Raw genomic sequence first — 26,439 nt, 5'->3', positions numbered from 1 at the left:
ACGTAAAAAATATATAAAATAAAAATAACACTGAAGTTAAATTTGGCTTACAAATAGCTATGAATTCTAGTGACTTATCTTCTGTAAATTACAGATGCTTTATTTATAAGAAATTAGGAAATAACAATAAAATAAGTAAATATAAATTTTTTAAAAAGGTTATATAATACATAACATATCCAAAATGTACAAGAAAGTAAAAAAAAAAAAAATGTAACCAATGAGATCAAGATCAATTTAGAAAATATTTCACATTTCCTTCACTAAGATAAACTTCCATGTATATCTTTCCCTTAATAAAATAAATAAAATTTATTATAAATTCATATGGTACGAGAAATGAGATTTAAGTATTTATTAACAATTAATGGAAATTATATACTAAAAGGGTATAACATCTAGATTTTGATAAGACACAAAGCTACTAAAATTCTGACCAGCTAGTCTTCCTCTTGGCTTTAATATTAACAGTTCATAGGAGACACACTTTTTAGAAAATCAATTTGTTCATAGCCTTAAGACAAGATAATTTGGTAGCAACAAAGAGCAAAGAGATATTCACAAGGATTGCCTGAAGGATATGCATTACAGACATTCCTCTAGACAGGCTCCATTTTATCTCTGAATCAAACTTGAGCCCCAGAGAAGATAGATTTTTCTTAACCTCAGTATTCAGATAAAGTATATTATTCTAAACGAACTGATGTATTTAATCCTATGGAAACTGTAGTTTTGTCTATATGATAGTGACTATCTGGAATCAAAAGCATCTGGATTCATATCCAGAACTATAGAGGTGTGTGAAATGGGACAAAATACTTAACTTTTCTGAGATTTCCTTTCCTCATGCATAAAATACAACAAAATGACCACTTTGTTGGGCCACTGCAATAATTAAATAGTTAACCATGTGTCAAATACTGAGTAGTTCTTCCAATGCTATAAGTAATTGGTAAACACTAGCTGTTTAAATATAAACAATAATATATTGTAGTTATTGTTGATAAACATTTTGCTTATACTCTATTAAATTCAGGGCCTGATCTATATTGTCTTCTCTAATAACACCAGATTTTATGACATAAATATTTTTAGAGCTAATCCCCTGTGTTCATCCATTTTTTAACGCTAGGACACCTTATGTATGCTTCTAAGAAACTGAATGTTTTAGTAAATACTTTCAAATTATTCTTGAAGAAGGTGTAAACATTGTTACTGGGTTTTCAGTTACCTATGATAACTTGGCTTATCAATATCATCAGGCAACAATTAGGAATAAAATATATCCACTTCAGGATAAATGGTCAGTGTCCTAAAATTAATCAACAATGCTAACTGGGCCTCCCTGGTGGCACAAGGGATTAAGTCTCAGCACTATAAAGCTATCCACAGCCCAGCCAGGGAGGTGACCCGTATGCCACAGCAGATCTCTCCTGCCTTGCCCTCTGCTCCCTTCTGCAGTGTATTTCTGTCAGTCTCCTCTTCTATTTCCCACTCTGTCTCTAGTGAATCCTCTCAACCTCCACACCTCTGGCCTGTACCCCACTCCTGTATGCATAAATAAATCAATCTTTATAAAAAAAATACTAACAAAAGAATTTCTATGGTGTTAGCTCAAAGTTTTACCTGAGACATATCATCTGCTATGCCTTACACATAAATATAAGTGAAAAACACCATGAGCATAATGGCATAGAAATATATACACAATCAGAAAAAAATAATCCAATTTCAATAGTAAAAACGTAATTAACATTATTTGCATGGAAACAATTTATTTGCAATTTCCAAGAATTGGGAAATACCTAAGTACTCATTCACAGATGATTGGCTAAAGAAGATGGGTGTAATACTCAGATATTAAAAAAAGAAGAAGAAAGAAATTTTGTCATTTGCAACAACATGAATGGACCTAGAGAAGATTATGCTTAGGAAAGACAGAGACAGATATCACTCATATGAGGTCCATAAAGAAAACAAATGAATGAAATAAATAAACAAAAATAAGATCAAATCAGTTGCTATCAGAAGGGAGGGGGGAAGTGGAGTGGTGAAAAAGGGTAAAAGGGACCAATTATATGGTGCAGGATAGAAGTGAACTTTCTATAGTGAATATAAAGTAGAGTGTACAGATGTTAATTTTTAAACAACAATGATATAATGCAATGCTACATCAATAAAAGTTTAAGAAGTTTTAAGAATATTACATTGTTTTTCATGAAAATGTCATTATTTTCAAATTGAACAGAAAAAAACATATATATATAGAATTTATTATTTATTATTTTCATGTCTTTTTTTAACACTGAGATATTACTTCATTAAAATTTATTGGAATTAGACTTTGAACAAATTTTTAAAATATAAGGTCCTTTTTAAATTCAACATCCCATGTAAAAATTTATTTTTGAATTACCGAAACTCAAATGAGTGAAAACTTCATGCAACTAATGCTACCTAACAGAGCAAGGCTATTGCTTATCCTGCCTTTAACAGTGGGTGAATACTGAGAAGGATGAATCACAAAAAAGTGAGCGATTGGGGAGATACCTCCATCTTCATATCTACATGTGCATTTAATTTATACCAGCCCATATTCATAGCAGTATCTGTAATCATTTCTATACTTTTACTCAGCATAGGCTACTGCACTGCACTGAGAAAGACAAGAGACTAAAAACAAGTTAATGCTTTTGCAATCTTATCTGGGGGACCGGAAAAAAATATTCGGTTTGGTCTGCATTTTCTAAAGACAGCATTTTTACTGTCTTTCATAACTATTTAAATTCAGTTACTTTATTTAAAATACAAACACTAAGTTATAAGAGAAATGAACTCTTTCTTAGGATTGCCACTTTGGGAATTGCACTGATAATTCATGTCATCTTTTAAAGTAATAATATAATAAAACCTTTCATTTCCTCTCCATGAGTACCAAAGGTAACAAGCAAGGAAGAAAAAATTAGAATGACCACTACGTACAAACCCTTAGGACTACAAAGGACATTTTAGGAGTTCAAAATGTGTAGCTATAAAAGCGGACAAGCAGAAAGGAAGAATGTTCATATTTCATACCACTTGTAATAGAGTAGGATTATAGAAACTGTGTAACAGGTCCTTTTCAAAATAGAGCCTGACCCAGTAGGAAAGCAAAGATTTTGTGAATCCCTTCCATTGTGCCCTAATACTCATGAACACATTTGCAAACACACAGTTGAGAAGAAAACAGTAGAAAATAAATAAGCAAACTACCCATTACCTTGGAAGGCTTTATTCACTTTCATTGTAAGGCTTTATTGTGGGTGTAAAGTTTATAAAGGAAGAAGGAAGTCAGATGAATCTGAACATATGCAGAAGTGAGGGTATGGTGAGATAGAAAGAGAAAAGGGAAATGGAAAAAAGAATAACACCTTAAGTCAATTTTTCTTTCTTCAATATTTAATCCAAAAACATTTCAGTCAATGTGTCATAACCTACTTAGAAATCAAATAGAGTTTGAGTGACAAAAATTTGCCAAGCCAGAAGTGATGCAGTATTTGTCGAAAGATTGAACTGAACTTTCATATTGCTACTCATAATGACAGTGCATGATTACTGCCATAAGCATGAGGTTGTTTAGGATATATTGCAAGCACCCCTTAACAGTAGGTAGTAATGGAAAATGTCTCCTTTTTTCTTTCCTTTCAAGGTAAGCACTTGTAATACTGCCAAGACATTTCTCACTCTAAGCTCTTGAAATATCATTTATCGAAGCAGAGAATATACTTTGAACCAAAGATGTATGTAATATTCTTTGCTGAAAACCACTATAAAACATGTGCTTTCCTAGTCCCATGAAAATTAAAATATATACTGTTATAAAGGAGCAATGCTGATATGCATTGCTGATATGCACAGGCACATGAATACGTCTCTATTATTTAGAGTCTGGTGGCTGGTGTATTTAAGAGCTGCAATTATGCCTTCTTTTTTTTTTATTGTAATTCTGAGAAAAATTCTTCATCAGATCAATTTTTGATTTTAAATTTAATAGTCATATTATTCAGTTTTAACTTTATTGTTTCAAGAGATACATACATGTTTCCATTGATACATATTTTCAGGAGCTTAGCAAATGCTCATATCTGTCACTCTCAAACCCAATTTCAAGTTAGAAGTGATATTAACTCATAAAAGATAATAGAAGAATTCATAACCAATTGCAGAAAGTATTTTGAGAAGTTTTTAGTGAATTATAACAACTAAATAGTTGAGTTGACTAAACATAGCTTTAAAAAGGATTTACTGAATATTTGCCAAATTGCAATTATAAAAACATTGCAACTGAAATAAAAACTGATTAGCAAAAAAAAGTAGAATTCTAATTTGCCCATACAATAAAGATTATATATTCAAAGACTTAAAAGAGAGCTTAAGGAATGAATAGAAAAAATTCTAAAGATTTTATTTTAATAATAGGCTATTGTAGAGTCATTTCCTTAAGTTGATATTTGTACTGCAATTCTTATAATAAAAGTCTCAGACTTGCTGACCTACTTTTAGTTTATGAGAACATTCCACTAAATCTTCCAGAATGGAAACACTCATTTTCTGCTCTTCAGAGAAATAGAGATAGATGTTCTATTTCCTTGCTCTCGTGGAAATCCTGAGAAAGTTGAAATATTTAAGTTTGTCCAATAAAGATTTCTGATTGGATAGTTTAAAGATTCAGACTAATTATAGTATTTCATTTCAAAACTCTCAATTACAGCATTTGATAAAAGGCCGAAAAAAAATCATTATAATTCAAATTCTAGTAAGATACCAAAATGCTCAGGACCCTCTGATGTTCTGATGTGGATTCTGATGGGCACATGTATGGGTTAGAGTGCCCTGAGTCTTTGAAGGTAAGGTAAGATGGAGAAAGAAAGCAAAATGTGAAAGAAGACGGAAGCACAGTAAACAGACTTCAGTTTACTTGAAGTTCACTTAGGATCGGCTGGTAAAACCAACACTGAATCTTTTTAGGAACACTTAAAATGCAGGTACTGGTGTCACAATATGACAAACTAATTTGTCTTTATAAAGCATATACTGAACATGTTCAACGTATGTGTATAAATAAAACCACCATTATATACGTCAAAGTTGTTTCTGTGTGAAAACATTAAGTTTCACTAGTCTGAATAGCTCATATAAGATCCTACTGCATACAGTAAAAACCAACTTCCCAAAGATGATCATTTTTAAAAAGTGGATCAATGACACTAACTTGAATTTCTAATTCAAAGTAATCACAGCATACCCAAAACTCTGGCACCATAAAAAATGGTGATGATAACCACCTATGTGTATCCTGAGGTCTCCCCTCCCTATTGAACTGTGGACACATGAATATAATTGCCTTCCCAATATCTTATTTGTTAAACTAAACATAGCAACTTTCTTTTAAACACTTCCCCTAATGTTTGAAACCTTTCAAGTTAAAACCTGTCCCTACACTTTAATTTTTCAAGCCTAAATTCACTTCCAATGTCACAAAACTCTGATTGCACCTCTCAAATCTCTTTCACCTCTGCCTCTTCATTGGAATTCTTATCTCTACTGCTTCAGTTCAAGCACTGATCAATTTTTGCTTAGACTGATGTAGCAGCCTTCTAATCTCCCTGAAATCTCCTCTCAATCCTCTTCCTAAACTACCACTAGAGAATTATTTTGAAAGAAGAAATCATTCTAAACATTCTAATGAAAAACTTTCAAACTAATAATTACTAAAAATAGCTATTGCACAAAATATATTAATGAATTATTAAAAAAGTTAGATGGGCTGGTGGATAGATATGTGAAATTGCAAATATAGTGTAAGGTAAATTATATTGGTGAATAAATGGATGTTCACTGTATAATACTTTGCTCTATATTTATTTTTTAAAATATTACAGAAGTTGTTTTTGATGAAATAATTTACAATGCTGTAATGGCTAATATTTACTATGGGCTTCTTAGGTATTAATTAAGAACTTTTCATGAATTATCATCAGTGGTGTGAAGGAAAATGTTACATGTTAACATGTTTTAGGCTCCAAAATAAAAGAAAAGGTGTTAAGGAGAAAAAAAAATAACCTGTGTTTCAGCATTTGCCTATTTCCATGCTGTCATATTCTCACAGTTTTTTAAGCTTCCCAGGACAGAATAAGAAAGAGATAAACATTGGTATATTATTACAAAGTATATCCAACATACATGTAATATATATATATAAATTGCCTCACAAATATAATGGTTCAATATATTAAAATAATTAGGAAGTTTTATGTATGCATCATTTTTAAAAAATACATAATTGATAAATATTAAGTCTGCATAATTTACAGTTTAATAATATTTAATAACTAACTTCCAGATTCCTGAAAATTTAATAATCTATTTTAAGCGTAGCATAACCCTGCTTATCACAAGTACAAAACTGAGCCGGTTCAATTATTACAGATGAAGAGATGGAACATTAGCCCAGTACTATAGTAGAACAAGATTTGAACCTACATTTTACTGACTCATGAACCTTACTTAATAACTTCCAATTCTAATGTTTTGGTGCTTGATAAAATTCTAGTTATATTTCAAGGCTCCTTAGTGCTCCCATAGAATGGATAGCACATGTGTAATACTGCTTATTGGACTAGTTATTTAACTCCTTGTCTATCTCCAAGCCTCTGTAGGCAGCTAATCACAGAAATGTGCTCAAGCAGCCTGGATTTGCATCTCAGAGTTTAACTCAGTGCTTGATATAAATAATCAACACACATGGACAACTATGAGCAAGATTCCCCAGATTTTGAGCGGCTACAGAGTAAAGTTTTCCTCTTAGAATACCTGACACTAAAGATACTTATGTAAAAGAAAACAAGTAAATGCAGTATGAAGGACAGTCTTGGCTTCAGCAATCAAATACCTGTTTGATACTAACTAAATCACTTCATTACTCATCAGGTATTCAGAATGGTGATAAATGGGAAAGATGGTCTTGATTAATTATAAAGTACTTTCTCACACTAAAACTGCATGACTGCATGAAAGTCCTTCCTGGTACTACCAGTAATGTGAATTGATATAAACCTAAGTTTAATTTTATAGGGCATGTCAAGAATGTCATGTAGAAAAAAAAAATAAATATGCATAATCCTCATTGTGGCACGTACAATAGTCAATTATGCAATTAGTCCAAACTCTTTGTGCTATAAGAATGGTTAAGGAAATTCTAGTATATCCATTCAATAAAATATTAGGCAATCATTAAAGATGAGAAAAAAAATAGGAAATGTGTTGATATGATGGCAAGTAAAATATGCATAATGTTAAGTTCTATATACCTTAAATCCACAATTTATAAAAAGCCATAGGTATAGAAAAAATACTGCACTGACGAAAATATCAATAGCTGCACTAACATTGTAGCATTTTAAGTGTTTTTCAAAAATTCTACTAATTAAATTTAGTGTAATGCTTTACCACATATAATTTAAAAATAACTATTTGTAAATTTGACACAGTCTTTACAGAATCTGGAACTTCCAGAAAGGAACATTGAAAAAAAAAATAAACTTAGGAACAGTGCATTTCTTTCCCTAAGCATAGTGGAGCTATTCGAGAGCAATTACAGACACAATGCACGCAAAAAATATGCTGCAGAACTCACCAGAGGAGAGAAAGGAAAAACAAGTTAAGGGACTCTGAAATAATTCTGCTTTAGTATTACTCAGTAAAATAATTCTTAAGGTAGTTTCCAGCTTCCTAAAATGGACTGCAAAATTGTAAAAGAAATCTTAAATAGGTTTAATTAAGCAGAAAAATCGAATATTAGTTTACTTCAATAAGCTGCTCTTTTCCCAAAGTAATTGGTTCATTGATTGAGGTTAGCCTTGAAAAATGAGTTGTTTTAATTGGTGGAGAGTTAGCAAGAAGTGAAGAGGAAGTAGAAGTTATGAATAGCCAAAATCAGCTGGAAGGGGAATTCAAAGAAAAGCTTCCATCCCTTTCGCTTCTAAAATAAAGCAGAGTTGTGTATTCTACTGATGTAAGTTATGCGAAATGTCAATATGGGGGAAAAAAATTATGTGAGTGAAATTAAATAAAATGCTGCATCAGTTCCTACATTGCCATTTGTTGGAAAGGAATCTACATGTCAACTAAGATACCTGCTAATTTTACTTTCGTAAACAAAGAGAAATGAGAATTTCTCTTCTTCTCAACTATATACCCAAATGTACCATGCCTGGTAGGAATTCAAAATTCATTGACTAAGTCATCAAGGAAAACAGGACTACTGGACTAATCCATTGAATCTGTATTAATAATCTCATTTAAAAAGACTGCTTTTGTTTAAAAAGGACAAAGTTTTATATCTACAGACTACTGCATTTCATGATGTCACATCAAGGGTTCATCATCCTGTTGAAAGAACAGCTATTACTATCATCTTTTATAGTTCTTAAATTACCAGTGGGTTCCAATATACTTATCCAAAAGTCACAAAATCAACAATATATTAATTGGGTTTTATGTGATATTAGGCTTTTCTCAAAAGCATTGTGTTTTAAAATGTCATCATAAAAATTATAAAATAGCAATTTAAGATAGTATTTCTGGTATTAAACTTAAGCCTTATCAAATATCATTGCCATTATATTTCAAAACTAGACATCCATTCATATACTTACTGCAATGTCTATCTTAGAGGAGGAAGATTAGCAAAGAAAGACATTATCTAAAGAAAAAGAATTAGTGATGTCCCATAAATGTTACTCTCAACCTTGAATCAGCATTTCAGGGACTCTTAAAGGAGTATAAATATAAATTTATATTAATAAATATAAATTAAATCAATAATATAAATATAAATTGGCACCAATATTATTTATCTTACTGTTAAAGGGAAAACCTAAAATATGTATGTGTGCATATACAAACATACATACATATGTATGTGTGTGTATGTATATATATACTCACACTTACAAAATGTTTTGAATACAAATTACCACAGATCCACATACAACATTAGTTCAAAATATATGATGGTTGTATACTTTGAGAGGTGGATAGCTAAGGTAGAATGTAGTAGCAGTTTGAAAATAAAGAGGTAAAAATAATTATATTCTACTTGACTATTTTTCCTTTATTGTGACAGACTATATAGAAATGGGCAACAGTAACAAAACCAAAGAATGAAAGAAGAGTTGTATAAACTCAAAACTTAATCAGACGATTTTGATGAGACAACTAAAATGGACATTACTCAATAATTTCTAGACCACATCATATGTAGTAACAGCTGAATTTGCATAGATCTTACTCAGGGTGACATGAAAGACATGAATTTCTGCACTTTCATGTTCATTTTCTATTGTGTTCACCCAATATAACTTACACTCATGATTGGAATTCACACATTTATTTCTTTCCTTTGACTCTGTTTTTTCCCCTCTGCATTTTATATACTGGTTGGAGAAGAAAGAGGATGAAAAGTCATCACTATATCAAGTATTATTTATAATAGGCCATTTTTGTAGGAAGGCAGTAAAGACCAGGAAGTGAGATACTAAGCTGATGATCCCATCTTCAGAATTAATTAAGTCAAATGATAAAAATAGCAAGCTACATCATTACAAAGTCAATTTTTTTTCCAGTCAGTAAAATACAGAGTGACCAATATTCTCCAAAAATGCTAATTATAACTAGGAAAGGTCTGAATAAGTGAGTCCAAAAATAATTATTAAGATGTATCCCTCCTGCCTGAGAAAATACGACTACATTTTTTTGTTGTTGTTTATTCTTGACCAGAGTCCAATTTAGGAATATGCCTTCTTATTCCAAAGCAAAGAAAATAAATTAAAATGAGGAAATAAACAAGGAGTAAAAAAAAGCAGAGGTAGATTCTCTGGGTAAAAAAGAAAATCAAAAGCAAGTCTGCACAAGTGTGACCACAAAAGCACCAACAAAGAGAGGTCTGAAGCAGACAAGCTGAGTCTCTTGAGTCTGTGTGCATAATTAATACATCTCAAAGTCTGATCTGTGGATTTGTAATTTTTTAGTTCTACCTAGGGCATTTTCTTCTACAGTCAACCTTCTGTTTTTAATATATCATTTTAGCTTTACTTCTACTTCCTAATATCAAATACAAGAGCTAGAACTGGAGGGGAAATCCAGGACATCTCATTGGACTGATAAGCATCACTGAAATCATTTCCACATGTCAACTTTATTATATAAATAAAATTCAATAAAAGCAAATGAAGTCAATAAAAAGAGTTTAATGGTGCTAGTAATAGACTCAGCATGTGGTAGAGAACTATGGATAAATAAATACAGTGTAACTTTCACTGGTCACTAAATGCTTTTTAGGAATAAGGTAAGTCAGACAATTTTAAGCAGAAAGCAACTCAACTCCCTTAGTTATTAACTAATGATGTATCCTACAAGGAAAGAGACCAGGACTGCAGATATAGTTACCTGTACATCTGCTGTCTGTGGTTAAAATATATATATATATATATATATATATATATATATATATATGTGTGTGTGTGTGTGTGTGTGTGTGTGTGTGTGTGTGTGTGTGTGTGTATGTATGCATGGAAAGAAAATTTCTTATTTGGTGGACTTTTATGACTCTTAAACTGGCATCGCTCGCATGTATGTATGTATGTGGGTATGTATTCTCTCTGAAAGTTCAAAATAACAATTCTATAATTTATGGGCTATACAGAATTAAAACCAACCAAACAAATTGGTTTAGTAATTTAAATAAGCTGTGAATTATATTTTCCATTCAATACCTCCATCTGTGCATACAGTTTCACTATATTTTGGGAGAAAGTAAGAAACAAGGCAAATCATACTTATGGTCACTACAGGCTGCACATAGTTTTGTGTATTATTTCAGAATTAAGGAATCAGGGATTTTGGTGAGACACTATCCCTCTCATCACTAGATTTCCAGAGTACTTATTATTATAGCACTGATTATGTTTATATTTTGATTATGGTGCTAACACTAGTCTGTCAGTTCCTGAAGAGTAGGAATCCTATCTTATTATTGGTGTATCTCCTGCAGTCTTAAGTATGACAATCTATGCAACTTTGATTCAATAAAATTGATGAAATAATCTTGTTTAATACACATTAGCTCTTAAATTTCTCTCTAATCTCTCATAATTTTCTTCATTAAAATGGCTTATATTACAGATTTTGCATGTAAATTAATGACAGCAGGTAACTGATATATTTGAAAATGAATTAGGTTATCTATAAAAAGCCTAAAATGGCTTTGGCAAAAGGAATTTCCTTGATTACTAGGAATGAGAATATTTTCCAGGAATTCATAAATTTCCTGTTTCTGATCTAAAGTGACAGAAACTTGTTATAGTTTGAAGTTTGTAGATTGCATTTTTTTATTTATTTCAATAATGTTCTCATGGTCTCTCTTTCGTCAGTCTTTTCTTAACTCTTACTCATCTTCCAGAGAGATGGGATGATCTTTCTAGAAGCAAATCTAGTAGTTGGTCAGCTTCTTAAAACAACAGAATAACAGTTTGATCTTGTTAGATAGAGCCTCCTTCTACTCGCCAGCCCAGATGCTGTATCAGCCCAGAGTTAATCAGGACTCCATATATTTTCAGAACCCAAAAGACATCAATAAAATACAATGTATAAAAACAATATAAACAGACAGCAATGTTTATAAAAATGTTACCTCAAGGATATATATACTTATAAACAAAAGAATATTAATTTTTAAAAATACAAATAGTATAAACATGGGGTCCTCTTGTTTTTCAAATTATTTTACACTTTTTTGACTTAAAAAATTAATGGCAAATTTTAAGATTCTTTTCAAAAGCATCATTTCCTGGTGAAAATTTCTCTGAAAATGTCCCTTGAAGAACAACTTATTCTTCTAAATTCATATTACTTTACATTTGATTCTTTGTTTATAGGTCTGTCCCTGGTGACTATTATGTGTTTGAGTGTAATGCATTGCTTGTGTAACTTTTAAGACCCTGTACTTAAACCTGTGTGTGCTATTATGAGAGAAACAAAAGTTTTTCAGAATAAATGTCTTTAAAGTTAAAAGATTCTTTACAGAATTTGAAAAACAAAATCAGTTTATTATTCACTAAAAAAGATCTAAAAAGGAAGAAAATTCAACTGTTTTTTATTACTTTTTATAAGATTTTTGATACTTTTTTATAGGTATATTCTGTGTAAAATATCATCTTTTAAAATTCCTGTTAAAGATGATACATGAAATGAATAAGCACTATATACCAAAAGCCAACATCTTAAAAGTTGGAAAAAAGCCACATAAGGCCAATAAAAAATTAATGGCTTTCAAAATATTTTAAATAAGCATTGAGCTGAGCCTTCAATTTATGTCTTTAACTTAGAGTCTTTATTTAATACATCATCCTCACAGTGTTAAACACATCAATCCATAGAAGACTTGTCTGTATTGTTTTAACCTCTAGGCTGTTTCAATGTTAACTAGTCTTTCTGACTGATAACTATCTTATACCACACTAAAAATCAATATGATTCCATTTTGTTGATGAAAGTGCAGCAAAAAAGCCAAATTTTAATTCCTCACCTTGTGGTTTCTGGCATTTGCATGAGTAGTTTTAATTATTTTTCCCCCTACTCTGGATTTTGGAAAGAAAAAAATTGCATTTTTAGTAAATGTTTACATTTAAAATGACACTCTCCTGTTCAATGCTTCATACATCTATATGTTTCACTGAAAATTGCCAAGAACACTGAACTTCAATAGAAGAATATAGAATATTTTTCCCAATTGTATAAATATATTATGTTCTGGACACCCTGAACTATTGACCTGCCCTATGAGGAGGATTCTGCTAAAATACCAGTTAATCATGAAGCACTGTTACAATGGTTTACCCAGAAGCAGCAGGCAATTTAAAGAGCAATTTTAACGTGCAATTGCCAAAGCATTCAATGCAGACAGTTTCTGATGATGGCATATTTTATTTCCATTTAATAAGAGAAACTGAATTTCTTAGCTTCAATGCCAGATGGTATACCCATAGGAAATAAGACACATGGCAAAAAAAAAAAGAAAGAAAGAAAAGAATAAAGAACAAAGGGAAAAAAAAAAACACACAAGCATACTTCCTTTGATTGTTCAATGGAGTTTTCGCATTTAAGACAACTTCATACTTATATCTTTTTTAAAATTTATAAAATACCTGAAAAAGCAATGTGTGGACAATAGTATGGGTCAGGCTCTAAGCTAACAGTGAAATAATCATGGCACTCAGGTGCATGGAGAGGCATGACTCAAGCGTAGGTGGCAACAGTCACCAGAGGCTGTAATTACTACCTCTTCTAACTTTGAGAGACCCTGAAACAAGCAAATTGCACTAACTAAATGATTTCAATGTACTTCACAAAGAAAACAAAAAATAGCTTTGGCAACTAGGCAGGACATTTTCAAAAACGGACAAAGTAAAACAGTTTTTATATTTGTTAACTATTTATAATAATTCAAACTGCACATATTTCAGTGTTAAGTATCAACTGTGCTTCCAATAAAAGTGAAATTGCGAATGTTAAGCTATGTTTTCTCAAGGAGTGCATTACCCATGTAGATATTGTTAAAAATACCTCACAGATTTTACCTGTTGTATTTTTATTAATTTATGCTATACTACCATAGAAGGGGGGAAAAAGTCTGACTTTCCAAGAACCACAAAATTAGTTTGAATCCCAGATACCTTATCCTCTGACTTTACATGAGTCACCTGAATCTTTACATGAGTCACCAGTTTTATACCAGACATAAAACTGGTATAAAAAGATACGTAACTCATGGAACTAGTACGAAAATAAAATATCAGGATTCATTTCATATATGATTATGATTATAAAGCAACAGTTGTTAATCTGTGATATACAAAAATAAGAATTTTTAAGAGGCATAAAGTAATCATAATTACTTTCTATTTGCAAGAAATTCATCAGAGATTGATACCAGACAGAGAGATATACATATACATGTAGCTAAGTTTTTATACTTATTTTTAAGGTCTACTGGTGACCCAACATACAGTTTGTTTTAAAAGACCCACTTTATGCCAATAATATGCAACTAGATGATATTAAAGGGCAAAAACTACAAAACAGTGTGGCATTCTCCCAATTAATGGAATTGTCTGTAGGACTAAAATTCAAGGCTTGTCCAAATAATGGAATTAGATGGGAACTTCCCAAGGTTATGTGGGGTGAGGAAGGACTCTCAAAGCAATCAGTTTCACTGGATTATGTAGAAATTTTAGATTTTTGAAAAATGTACTAAATATTATAGCATAAGTTTTGCTTTATTTTGTTGCTACAAGATGGCAAATTGAGGTTAGTGATGGTGCTGATAAAGCCTGAAAAATCTCAAATTAGGGAAAAGGGATGTGGACCTTGAACAGAGGAAGTACAGAGATATCATAATTTAAACCAATACTGAATCTCTAAGATATACAATGTATATTTGTTATATTAAATTACTGCCTTTTAGAGATTTTTAAAAATTGACACTATATACACTTTTTTAATTGTCATTTTTTATTTAAATTTTATTTTTATATTCCCCATACAATTACAACCCTTTATTTTGACCCCAATCCCTCCTTACCCCGCCCCCACCCTCCATAGAGTGTCTCTGGTTCATAGTTGTTTGTTGATTTTGATATTTTCTTTCTTACAGTTATTCTTTTTTCCTGGTCCCTTATTTAAGTTTTCTAGATTCCTGCTACGAGTGAGACACTATATACACTTTCATAAGCTTTCCCTCCTCCTTTTCTCCTTTTGTAATAATAGATCAAGATTATTAGATATTCCTAATAAAACAGTAACCACAGTCAATCCCAAATTACAATGCACTTGAAAATCAAGTATATAAGCATGTCTTTTTAACCATAAAAACTATATTAAACATACCTTATGAGAACAAATTAATAAAAATACAAAAGAAACTTACAACATGTGAAAAATAGTTTTAACAACAAGCATTATAGAGTTAGAAGTAAAACTACAAGTGGGAGCTTGAAATGATTTTATATCACTTAGCACACAAATTAAATGTTGCTCAAATAAAGAACCAGAAAAAAAAGACCAATATAATTCGAAAATGTCAGGACATTTATAAATTTAAAAACAGCTTTGAGTGTAAGTTATTTTTACTCAATCCCCTCCCACAAACATAAGGTTATTCTCAAAATAAAATACCTTTAAGCACTTTATATTTATATTTTTACTTAGTACAGTTCAATATGCATTCTTGAACATAAGTTTTCAATAGGGAGAAATCAATGATAATTAACATGTTGTTTTCATCAACTTTATACAGCCTGGCTAGATTTAAAACATAATTTTATTTACTGCAATTTCCACTGGCCCTCACACTAATGACAAATTTCAAATAATTCCCAGGTTAAAAAAAAAATTACACTATACTAACAACACTGTGTGTGGTGCTGCTAACTTTTAATGGCCTATTTGATGAAATTAAAAATAAGAAGCCTAGCAAGATGTTTAAAAAAAATTTGGGGACAGGAAGTCAAGAGGAAGACCACTGGAATAATAAATTGACATTATTTTAATTTGTATAAAATTATCTACATTAAGAGTAAGGGGAAAGGTAGTCTCCTTAAATTATTTCTTTGACTAGTTGAGGTGGTGAACTTCTCTTTTTTCTCCAATAAGTAGTTATTATGTTAACACATAAGAAAGAAATAAACAGTATAGAAAATTTGGAAAGCAACTTGTATGACTTAGGCTTAGGCAGGGAGACTTACCTGGCTGGTTTTCACTCACAGGATAAATGTATGATACCAAATGGCAAGTTAGTGTATTCTATTGTCAGACTAATGATTCTAGACTAATGATTTCCACTACTAACGTTCTAGTAGTGGGAATCTCTCAATATCAATATATAAAAATACACTAACATATAAAATCTAAAAGATAAAAACAGAATGAGATTAAAAAATATTTAAGGATGATTGTGTATCAGGAAATTGAACAGGTTTGCTTGGATTTCAGGCCAGCATTTTTGGTGTGTAGTACCAGAATGTTGTAAACGCTAAAGAGATATTCAAGAAACAAATATTATAGGAAGTTACATTTTCATAGATACCCACAGTATTAGTTTTCAATTTTCAGAACATAAATCATTAAATGTTCAAGAGGCAGAGATACACGTACTTACACTGCAGGTGTTTTAACATAATGCTGGATGGATTAAAAATGTCCTTTTAAATAAAAATTAACCCATTTCAAGAATAACTTAGATGATTAAATTTTTCAGTGCATTTAATAAATAGCTAACACTTTCTCCCATTATAACAATATGGAACATTAAGAATATAGCATGTATATTTCTACTTTTTTTTATTTTACTTTTTATTCTTTTTTTAGCCTTTTTTCCCATAAGCTGGTTATTGTTACCGTTGTGTTTTAGGCATGGGGAAGGCAATAATAAAACCTTAAGAATATAAAGAAAGTCTATTTTTATAGCATGTTATCAATAGTTGTGTTAATCTTCACAACAGGTTATTTTCAACAGCAGTTATGTCCCTAACGCATTATAACATATGGCCTCTGCACTAACTATACCAAAATTATTGAAGAAGACAATTTCCACATAGTAGAAGGGTATTCAACTTTTGCTTAAACTGCAAGGGTTTTCTCTCTAGGTAGTACTTTCACATGTATCTATCAGAGATTTTTGACTGAACACAAGCAGACTGAGCAAAATTACTGTGCAAGAAAAGATTGGATCCAAAATCTTAAATAATGACAGAAACAAACCACTTTTAAGTCAGTCAAATTAAGATATAATCTAGATGATAACTTACCAAATTCACTGAACTCCTAGAATAGTGTTTGCTATATCACAAATAACCGAACGTATAATTTTGTTAATACATCATGTCTTAGGATTAGATTTCTTCAAAAAATAGAATAGTGTGCTATTCAATCCTACCTGCACATTTGGTTCTGGTGATAAGCGGAGGTCCAGGGAGCCCTGTCCCACCTTCACCGGGTCTGGTAAGTAGAACACGGATCTCATATTCTGTATCTGGATCTAAATGCCATAATTTATAAGTTGGAGCATTGACTGCATGGGTTTCTGTCCAGGACCCTGATGTCATCCGGTATTCCACTTCTTTCAGGATGATAGGGCCATCACCGATGATGGAGTTGGCATTTAACTGAATCAGCAAATACGTAGGTCCCACGCCAAGCAGCTGGGGAGGGGCAATGGGTCTCGGTGGTTCTAGGAGAGATAAATGTAATATATGATTAAATTTTCAATTATGATATATATAATGAAAGATTTATTTACAAAATAACAAATTTACATATTATGTACATAATAAATATTTATTTAAAAAATAGGACATGATTGGTCTGAGAACTGTTCTTTTAAAGAGCAAATACATCTGAATCACATACACTGTAAGATTACCTCAATAAAAACATAGAACAATTAAAATATAGGAAAATTTTTAAGTAAATAAATAAATGTAGCTTTGATGTGGGTAAGGTATTCAAAGATTAAGAATTAGAACAAGAATGGCCTAAATTACAAATTTTGGCTGTGGAGTCAGGTGAATTGTAAATGAACCCTATTTTCTGGCACTTTTGAGCTGGTGAGATCTCTGTGCCTCGGTTTCTTCATTTGTAAAGTAAGAACAAAAACAGTGTTAAAGGGTTGCTATCAAGATTAATGAGCAAATACTTTCATAGATGATATAAGACCCTTTGTCACAAGTTTTATTAAAAACATGCTTCTCTAATATTGACTCTACATGGAGATTATCTCTCCTTCATCTTAAAAACAAGAGACTTAGGGCCTCCCTGATAGTGCAAGGGGTTAAATCTCAGCACTATGAAGCTATCCCAGGCACTGCAATATGAATTTGATGCCCGGCCAGGGAGCTACCCACAAGTCTCAGGAGCTCTCTCCTGTCTTGCCCACTGCTCCCCTCAGCAGGGTATTTCAGTCAGTCTGCGTGTTCTGTTCCCCACTTTGCCTCTGGTGAATCCTTTACCCCCTCCCCCCACCTTCCCAGCACCTCTGGCCTGTCCCCCAGTTCTTGTATGCATAAATAAATAAATCTTTAAATAAACAAACAAAAAACACCAAGAGGCTTTGGTCTTTGGACTCCCAGTTCCACTGCCATCCACTACCTGCCATTAAGTAAAATAAAGAAGATAAACAAAATGGAAAATCTGAAAGAGAAGAATAAGTCTCCAGAGACCAATCTAAATTTCAAAGAATTTGGGCCTCCCCAGTGGCACAGCGGTTGAGTGCTGGGTTGTGAAGCTGCCCGCAGCCTCTGCAGCGCCGGTTCAATCCCCAGCCACCGGGTGAGGGTCCCACATGGTGCGCAGACCTCTCCTGCTGCCCGCTGCTCCCCTCAGCAGTGTATTTCATCAATCTGCCTGCTCTGCTCTCCGCTCTGACTCTGGTGAATTCTCTCACCTTCCTGTGCTTCTGACTGTACCCAGTACTTGTATAAATAAATACATTTTAAAAAAAAAGAAAAAGAAAAACACTTTGTAAAAAAAAAAAAAATTCAGAGAATTAGAAGATCTAACAAAATTTTTAGAATAACTATCATGTGGAAATTCAGTAAAGTCCAAGAATCTCAATTAAACATTGACAGGTAGGTTTAGGATTTCAGAAAAGATATTCAGGAGCAGAATGAGCTCTTCATCAAAAAGAGTGATATGAGAGAGAGAGAGAGAAAATGAGAATGAGAATGAAGACAAACATGAAAAGTACAGTAAGGATGAAGCTTGAACAGGAAAGAACCAGGAAAATAGAATATAAAGATGTACAAATGGACCAAGGTAGAGGACTTTCAGTGCCTTGGTGTTGGTGTGGTGGTGACATATAGGTATGATTCTATACCTACCTCTAAATCATATACAGTGCTATAAATCAATGTTACCAGCTTAAAAAATCATTTTTAGTTTCTTAAAAATATATAAATGACTTAAATGAAAGAGGACAGAGTAATAAGATTTAAGAAAATGAAGAAATGATTTGAGAAGAGTCAGACTCCTCTAGAAGAGAAAACATAAGGATAATGAATATCCTACGAGGTGAACTGAACAGAGACCACAAGACCTGCCTCACGAGAAATGATAAAGGAAGTTCTTCTATATTTAAAGAAAAAGCAAAAGTACACAAAATCTTGAGCAAGGTATAAATTATAATACAAAATCAGAAACAAGGAAAATAATGTGAATCAATAAAAAAATATATGAAAAGGACAGAATCTGTAAGTCAAATAATAATGAGTTGATACTAGTATGAGAAAGACTATTTCAAACACAGAAAATGTGATATAATCCTCATGGTTACCTACCCCCACATACAAATCTGAAACAGAGAAAACTTAGAAGAAAAAAAAAATGAAGAATCAGAGATCACCATGAAGGAAAACCAACCGAATGAAAAGGCAGATAGAAAATCATGGAAAACAAAAGAACAGAAATATAAATGGGAAAAGAAGAGACAGAATGGCAGTAATTAAGCATCATATATCAATAATGAACCTAAATGTGAATAGTCCTTACTCACTAATCAATGATTCAACTGGCTAGATGGACTGAAATAAGCAGATATAACGACAAACAGATACTCATAATGAAAGGCTACTGCAAATTATTTTATGGCAATAAGAGAAAAAAAGGACAAACTGTTATTTTTATCTGATAAGATATAACTGCTACTAAAATTTATGTGACTTGTGCAGGTGAACCTAACGTGTAACACATATGCAACAATTATTAACCAACCGAAAACACGGCAATGAAATTAACAAAATAATAGTAGTAGATATCAATTAACTCAATACATATCAATTAATACAATGTATAGATCATCCAGACAAAGAACAAATAAAGAGGGGTGAGAACCTATAGAATAACACTTATTTTCTTCTATCCAAAATCACATGAAAATATAAAAATACTCCCATCAATAATGGTCCATTATGGCAGCAGCTTTCAACCTATCAGCAGAACTACAGAAAGTTTTGTTTCCCCATGGTCACATTGAAAGCAAAAATAAAATTTAGTCTAAATGAGATAATATTTGTGCTATGTAAACTATTTCATGTAGAATTATTTCTATGAAAAGTGGTTCCTAACATTAACTAAAAAATCTGTTCCTTATGGTTTGAAAATTGTTTCAATATATGGTTGAAAGTATACACAGGGTAAGCTTTTTCACATTTCATAGCTGACTTCAACTGAGAATTATTCACACAAAAAAGTTTAAATAAAACCAAAAGAGATTAGAATTTTCATTTATCTGCTCAAGAAAGAGCTAGACATTTCATATAATTGAATTTTACCAACTAGTCTAACAACTTTTATATTTACAGTTTACAAAAGTTTGGGTAAGCAGAGAAGAGAAAGTTGATATATTTTCTAAAATTTAAACTAAAATGAAACTGAGTAGAGAAATGAACATAATAGAAAAATGCAAATGTCTTCCCAGACTCTCTAAATGTTGCAGATATTTTAAGGATCAGTCTGTATCTTGCAAATAGACAGAGTTGTCTCATATGTGCAATGTTTGTTTTCATTCCAGATGGTTCATATACTGACTAATTTAAGTGGGAAACTATGCTAAATTCATAGCTTTCAGCGGTTCTAATCCAGAGCAGCAATACCTCACTCATATTACAGCAAAATAGCAACCTGAAGCTGCCTGATATTTAATGATGAAACAATTTCTCAAGTGATTATAAGTAACAAAACTTCAATAAGAAATGAATGTAGGAGTATTGTGAAACCTAATATACTAAGTGTATAATGAATGTTAATTCTCTTCCATCAAATCTCTGCAGACCATTGCCATGGCAAAAAAGGAAGACAAGAGGCGAACATAGATGGGAGGGAGAGAAGGGAACTAGACAGCTATCTTAAAAAAAAAAAAAAACACACACACAAAAACCTCACAATATGGCAATCAACAAAAGAAACAGCAAACTAATTCTATCATGTCTATCTTTAAGGAAATTGCATGTGAAAGAAAACAAAATTACAGCCAGGAAATGTAGTTTCAAAAAATGAATACACTAATGTTATTTAACTTCTTGGCATTAAACATCACCATTGGTAATGTAGGCATTATTTTAAGAATTTTAAAAGTTCCTTTATTTCTAAATGTGTCATGAAGGGCTACATTTAATTCTATTTTGCTTTGTTTTTGTTTTTACCAGAGAGCATATGAATTTTAAAACTGAGTATTAATATTCAACACTAGTATTTTGTGGATATGAAGAACCATGTTTGATGTAATCAGCTTCTTGTCCTGCAGAAAGGCAACATTTCACTCTGAGCAGTTTTATGTGTGACTTTGCTGTGGTCATGCAAGCAAAAGGAGCAGTTCAGTAATCAAAGCAGTAGCTCAAACATGGAACTGCGGTAATGTTAAAAGAAACCTAGAAGCATATACATTGACTAACAGCATGATTATAAGAGGAAATCTAGCAGTAATGAGACTAATATACAGCTACATATTAAACATTTTATGCCAGAGGTAAAAAGTAGCCTCTGATTAGCATATGTATTTTGTTTTTAGGCCCCTGAGAATGAGGAGGCGTATTTATAAAATCTCTATTCATTTCAATAAATTATGCATGAATTTTAATCAGTTAGCAAATGAACAAGTAATTGTTCTGCAGAAATATTAATATTCTTCATAACTTAATACACTATCAGACCCAGAGGTGTGGTGCAAATAAATCCCAATTGTACACCAGGTATCAAATGAAACATGCAATCCCCAAAATGCAAGATAAACTTTGCCAATGCTACCAATTAACTTTTAATTAATGACTTACATTCATTATTCTAGAGCTAAACCTATTATAAAATCACAATTACACAAACTGTTATCTTAGTTTTTTATTTCAAGAAATTTAAAGGTCTTGAAATCAAGATATCATAATGAAAGTATATTTTCACTCAATTATTTCTACTACTATTGTTTTAAATGCTATTTCACAAACCTATGTGTCACTTATCAAAATTCAATTAATCAATAAAATGCAAAACCATAAACATAGTCCATAAACCATAAAATGTAACAAAGTAAATAAACAAGGCAAATGACTTTTTTTACTAAACTGTCAACTATCTCTCAATCTTATTTTCCTACAAATTACTTTATTTACAAGTCAAAGATGCTTTGGAAAAAACTATTATCAGTATAACCCTCCCACTACAGAACAAGGCAAAAATAGGAAATTGATGTCCTACTGTTATTGTAAAAAATTGCCACAACATTGATGGCTTAAAAAAACAGAAACTTATACTCTCATGGTTCTGGAGATTACATGTTCAAAATCAGTATTTTTGGGTTGAAATCAAGATAGCAGCAGGTCATGCAATTTCTTCCAAAGATAATAGGGAATATCAGGTTTTTGCCTCCCTCTATATCTGTTCACTGCTAGTATTGCTTGGCTTGTGGCCACATCACTTCTAATTCTATGCTACTGTACACACTATCTCGTTTCTCTATAGTCAAACATCTCTCTGCCTCTCACTTACAAGGACATTTGTGTTTGCATTTAGGGTCCACAGCGATAAAACAAACTACCTTCTCCATCTCACAACCTTTAGCTTAATCACTCCTGCAATGATAATTTTTCCATGTAAGTTAATAGTTACACAATCCAGGTATTAAGACCTGATATTTTTGGGGTCACTTTTCAGCCCGCAAGGGCTCTGATCTCATATTCCTCCTCCTGGGAGATATCACAGCTCTCCTTTTCTATTGTTGGTAGAAAGCTTGTGAGCAGAAAATACAAGGAAAGATTCCTAGCTAGATATAGAACAGTTGTAATTATAAAAGGGATAATAATTACCTACAATATATTACTTATATTTTTGGAAAAGAAAATAAAAATAGACATGATGAAAAATATTACTCAAAATGGGTACAGTAGCAAAGAATCCTTCTATCTAAAATAATGCAAAAATCAATATTAAAATACTTGCATTTTGAGATATATATTTTCTTCTGTGCTATACTTTGTTGATTTAAATGCAATGATTACATCAGAATCAATGTTAATCTATTTTTTAAATCATCCTTCTCATTAGAATTTTGATCCAGTTCCAATTAAATGAGAAAATACACTAGTTCATGCCCATGTGGTTTAATTTTCTTCCTCATCACCTACTGAATTCTGAAGTGAAGAATGGGCATTAGGGACTGAGAACAGGAAGAATAACATCCGTGTAGCAAATAATTCAAGGATTTATCACTGACCTTATATTAATTTTAAATGACTTTAAATCATGCCTTAAAAGGATAACAAGAGTTTAATGGTATTTGAGGGTTTTAAGAAATTTGAAATAGCACTGATGTATAGGAAAATGGCCTTCCCCCCCAAGAGAAATGGAGAACAAGCTATAGATAACCACGAGTACTTTCTTTGGGTAGTTAATATTATCTTTATGACAACATAATTTGTTTCATTTTTCCTTAGATATTAAAAAAGGTACATATTTCAAAAGTTTTAGATTTAACAATGTTTCTCCTACACCCACATTTTATGAAAAGTCAGATATAATTATGAGTGTGTTCATGGTTTTCACTATTTTCATTTTACTTCATATTTTCATTCCTAAAAACTTCCTTATTCAGTCAAACATCTCCCACTTCACCCTTCTTGCTACTATCATGCAACTTTTGCATTATAACTTTTGCATCAATAAATTCTATTAATTATTGTTCAGATAATTAGTATGTTTTCACAATGTGCATTGATAGATTTTTAAATTAAATAATCTCATTTAATATACTGAAAACCTTTGTAACTCAAAATGTCAATTGATAACTTCTTTCCTCAAACATCATTCAGATTCTTCACAAGCTTGAACTGGTCAAATAAAGTTAATGCAAACATCACAATATTCACATGTTGTCAAACTGAGATTCCTATGCCAGGATACAGAGCAGACATCAATCAAAAGGAACTACAATTATCTATTATCATTTCCATGAAAAAGGATGGGTGTTAGCATATATCTATGGCAGAATAAGAAAAAAGTGTGTGCTGTGAACCACTGCTCACACTAACAATATTTCACACGTAAAAAACTTGAAAGAAAAACCTGAAATAAACACATTCATTGCACAACTTTATGGAGGTCGAAACACTTTAAACAAAGAATTGCAATTGAATAACAAAGTCTTTCTTCAATGAAAACTATATATGTTTATTTACACCACATATTTTTATCACATTACATCCAACTGATAGTTTTTTCACTCCTTCCCAGTGAATCTTCACTGAGTGCAAGTTGTTCAAATAATTGAGAAGTGATACTGGCTTTCAGTAGGTTTAAGTCAGAATTACTTAAAATCATGAAATGATTAGCATAGTCCCACACAATAAATTCTCCAGCATAAAACATCAATAGGTTCCTATGGAGGATACTACAACAATCTTGAAAGCAATTTTCCCATAGCAGTCCATGGCTAATGTTTATCTAAAATTACACCACTCACATTTCCGTTTTCACAAGAGCATTGGAGTAGAATTTTGAAGAAGAGGGTACAAACCCTAAACAAGTGATCATTTATTCACACATCCTTGACCACGATCAATGAGCCATAGTTAAATGGGTATCTGAAAACACAGCTTCCCCATCAGCAAGCAAACAATGTAAATAATTTATACCAAGAAATAAAAAAAAAGAGTTTCAAAAAACCAAGGCAATTCCCTTTCTGGGAATTTACTTTAAAGAGATAATTTAAATGTTTATTTAGAAGAGACAAAAAATAAACAAGCAAGCTATTTAATAATAGGAAAATGATGACATAAATTATGATGACTTTATTCACATAAACCTAAGGGCATAAGTTGTGAAGATTATAGAACAAATGTCAGGAGACAGCTAGGAAGCTTTGATATCAAAAGTAAAAGTTTATCTCTAGGGAAAAAATACCTACCAAACACCATCACCATCAACACAAACAAATACAGCAAAATGATACTAGCAGTGATTGGAAAACAGAGAAAGTTGGGGTGATGGATTTGCTTTTACTTTTATTTATGTTTTCCAGTAAAATTTATAATGTGCTCATGAAACTCTCTTGTTATAGAGTACCTCAGTGTCTGTTGAGGACCTCACAAAGTCCAAAAATATTGCTATAGATTGAATGGTTTGTTCAACAACCTGGAAAGGCAGGAGTTGCTATGTCACTGTAAAAAAATTATCTGCATAAATTTGACCATCTCATACAAGAAAATTTACAGTACAGTTTCAATGAGGCAACCATCACTTGGAGATGCTGATAGTAAAATATTGTGTATTTATTCATTTATTTTCAGATGTTGAAATTAAGCCCCAAAATATAAGATTTACCATCTCATGCTTTGGACCATGTAGCCAATTTCTCTGACATTGATACACAGCACCTACAAAATGTTACTATTTAATTAAAGCAGTTAGTTGACTGGAACAAAAGAATACTTTCTAAGCAATTGCTTAGTTACCAAGTGGCATCAAGTGATTTATTCAGCTTGTAAAAAGAAAAAAGGCACAACCAGAAAACTATAATTCTTTTTTGTCTTTTAGTCAGATCACATCAGTTATATCATCGATGAATTTTTGTAATTTTATAGGATTTTCCATGTCAATAAAAAGTGTATGTATATGAAAGTGTATATATATAAATATATATATATATATATATTTTTAATTTGAATACACAATACCTAGCCAAATATACCCTTGCACTAACAGGATGGCTAGATAGATAGATAGATAGATAGATAGATAGATAGATAGATAGATAGATAGAATAACTGATGACATGAGTTTCCTAAATGAAATTTTATTTCAGGTTAGAAGAAAATTCAGATGTGCTAAATATGCCACTCTTCTTCATATTAAATAGCTATTTTGTCTTTCAATCTCTGTGTAAGGTGCATTCACTTTTTAAACTGCAAGATCTGTGGAATTACAGTATTTAATCTCAATGATATGGCACTTTCCTGCTGTCTGAAGTATGGAATAAGAAGAATCATTGCAACAACAAAACTGCAAATTTTGTGTACTAAATTTTATATCCCATGCATTACTATGGCATTGTATACATCTTGATTTGAAAACACTGCTACAATAACTTTATTACCTCTTGAAATAAAAGACACAGCAGCAACATACCACTTTATCTGGCAGCAGAAACTAAACACAAATTTTGGTTTCTATTTAGGATATATGAAATGCTGAAGAGATTTTGAAAAGTGAAGTTTGTCTTTGACTCTATATAATCTGTGAGATAACTACAAATTTATAATTCATTCTGTCCAAAAATCAACACTGTCTCATTAATACCTATCG

At 31.7% G+C, this 26,439-nt stretch overlaps 1 protein-coding gene across 7 annotated transcripts in view; it reads right to left on the bottom strand.

The window, feature by feature from the left end:
* PTPRK (protein tyrosine phosphatase receptor type K) overlaps nt 1–26,439 on the bottom strand; it is a gene marked incomplete at both ends in the record, with an annotated part of 521,692 nt that overhangs the window by 182,878 nt on the left and 312,375 nt on the right. For all 7 annotated transcript variants that reach the window (XM_084227965.1, XM_084227961.1, XM_084227963.1 and 4 more), the window contains one exon: nt 17,033–17,326. In XM_084227965.1, coding sequence (XP_084084091.1) covers nt 17,033–17,326 — 294 coding nt within the window. The remainder of the gene's footprint in view (nt 1–17,032; nt 17,327–26,439) is intronic.

This window comes from Talpa europaea, assembly GCF_964194135.1.
Source record: "Talpa europaea genome assembly, chromosome: 2".
Lineage (NCBI taxonomy): Eukaryota > Metazoa > Chordata > Mammalia > Eulipotyphla > Talpidae > Talpa > Talpa europaea.
The sequence above is the reverse complement of the archived record's forward strand: the minus strand, read 5'-3'. Positions and strand labels throughout refer to the sequence as shown.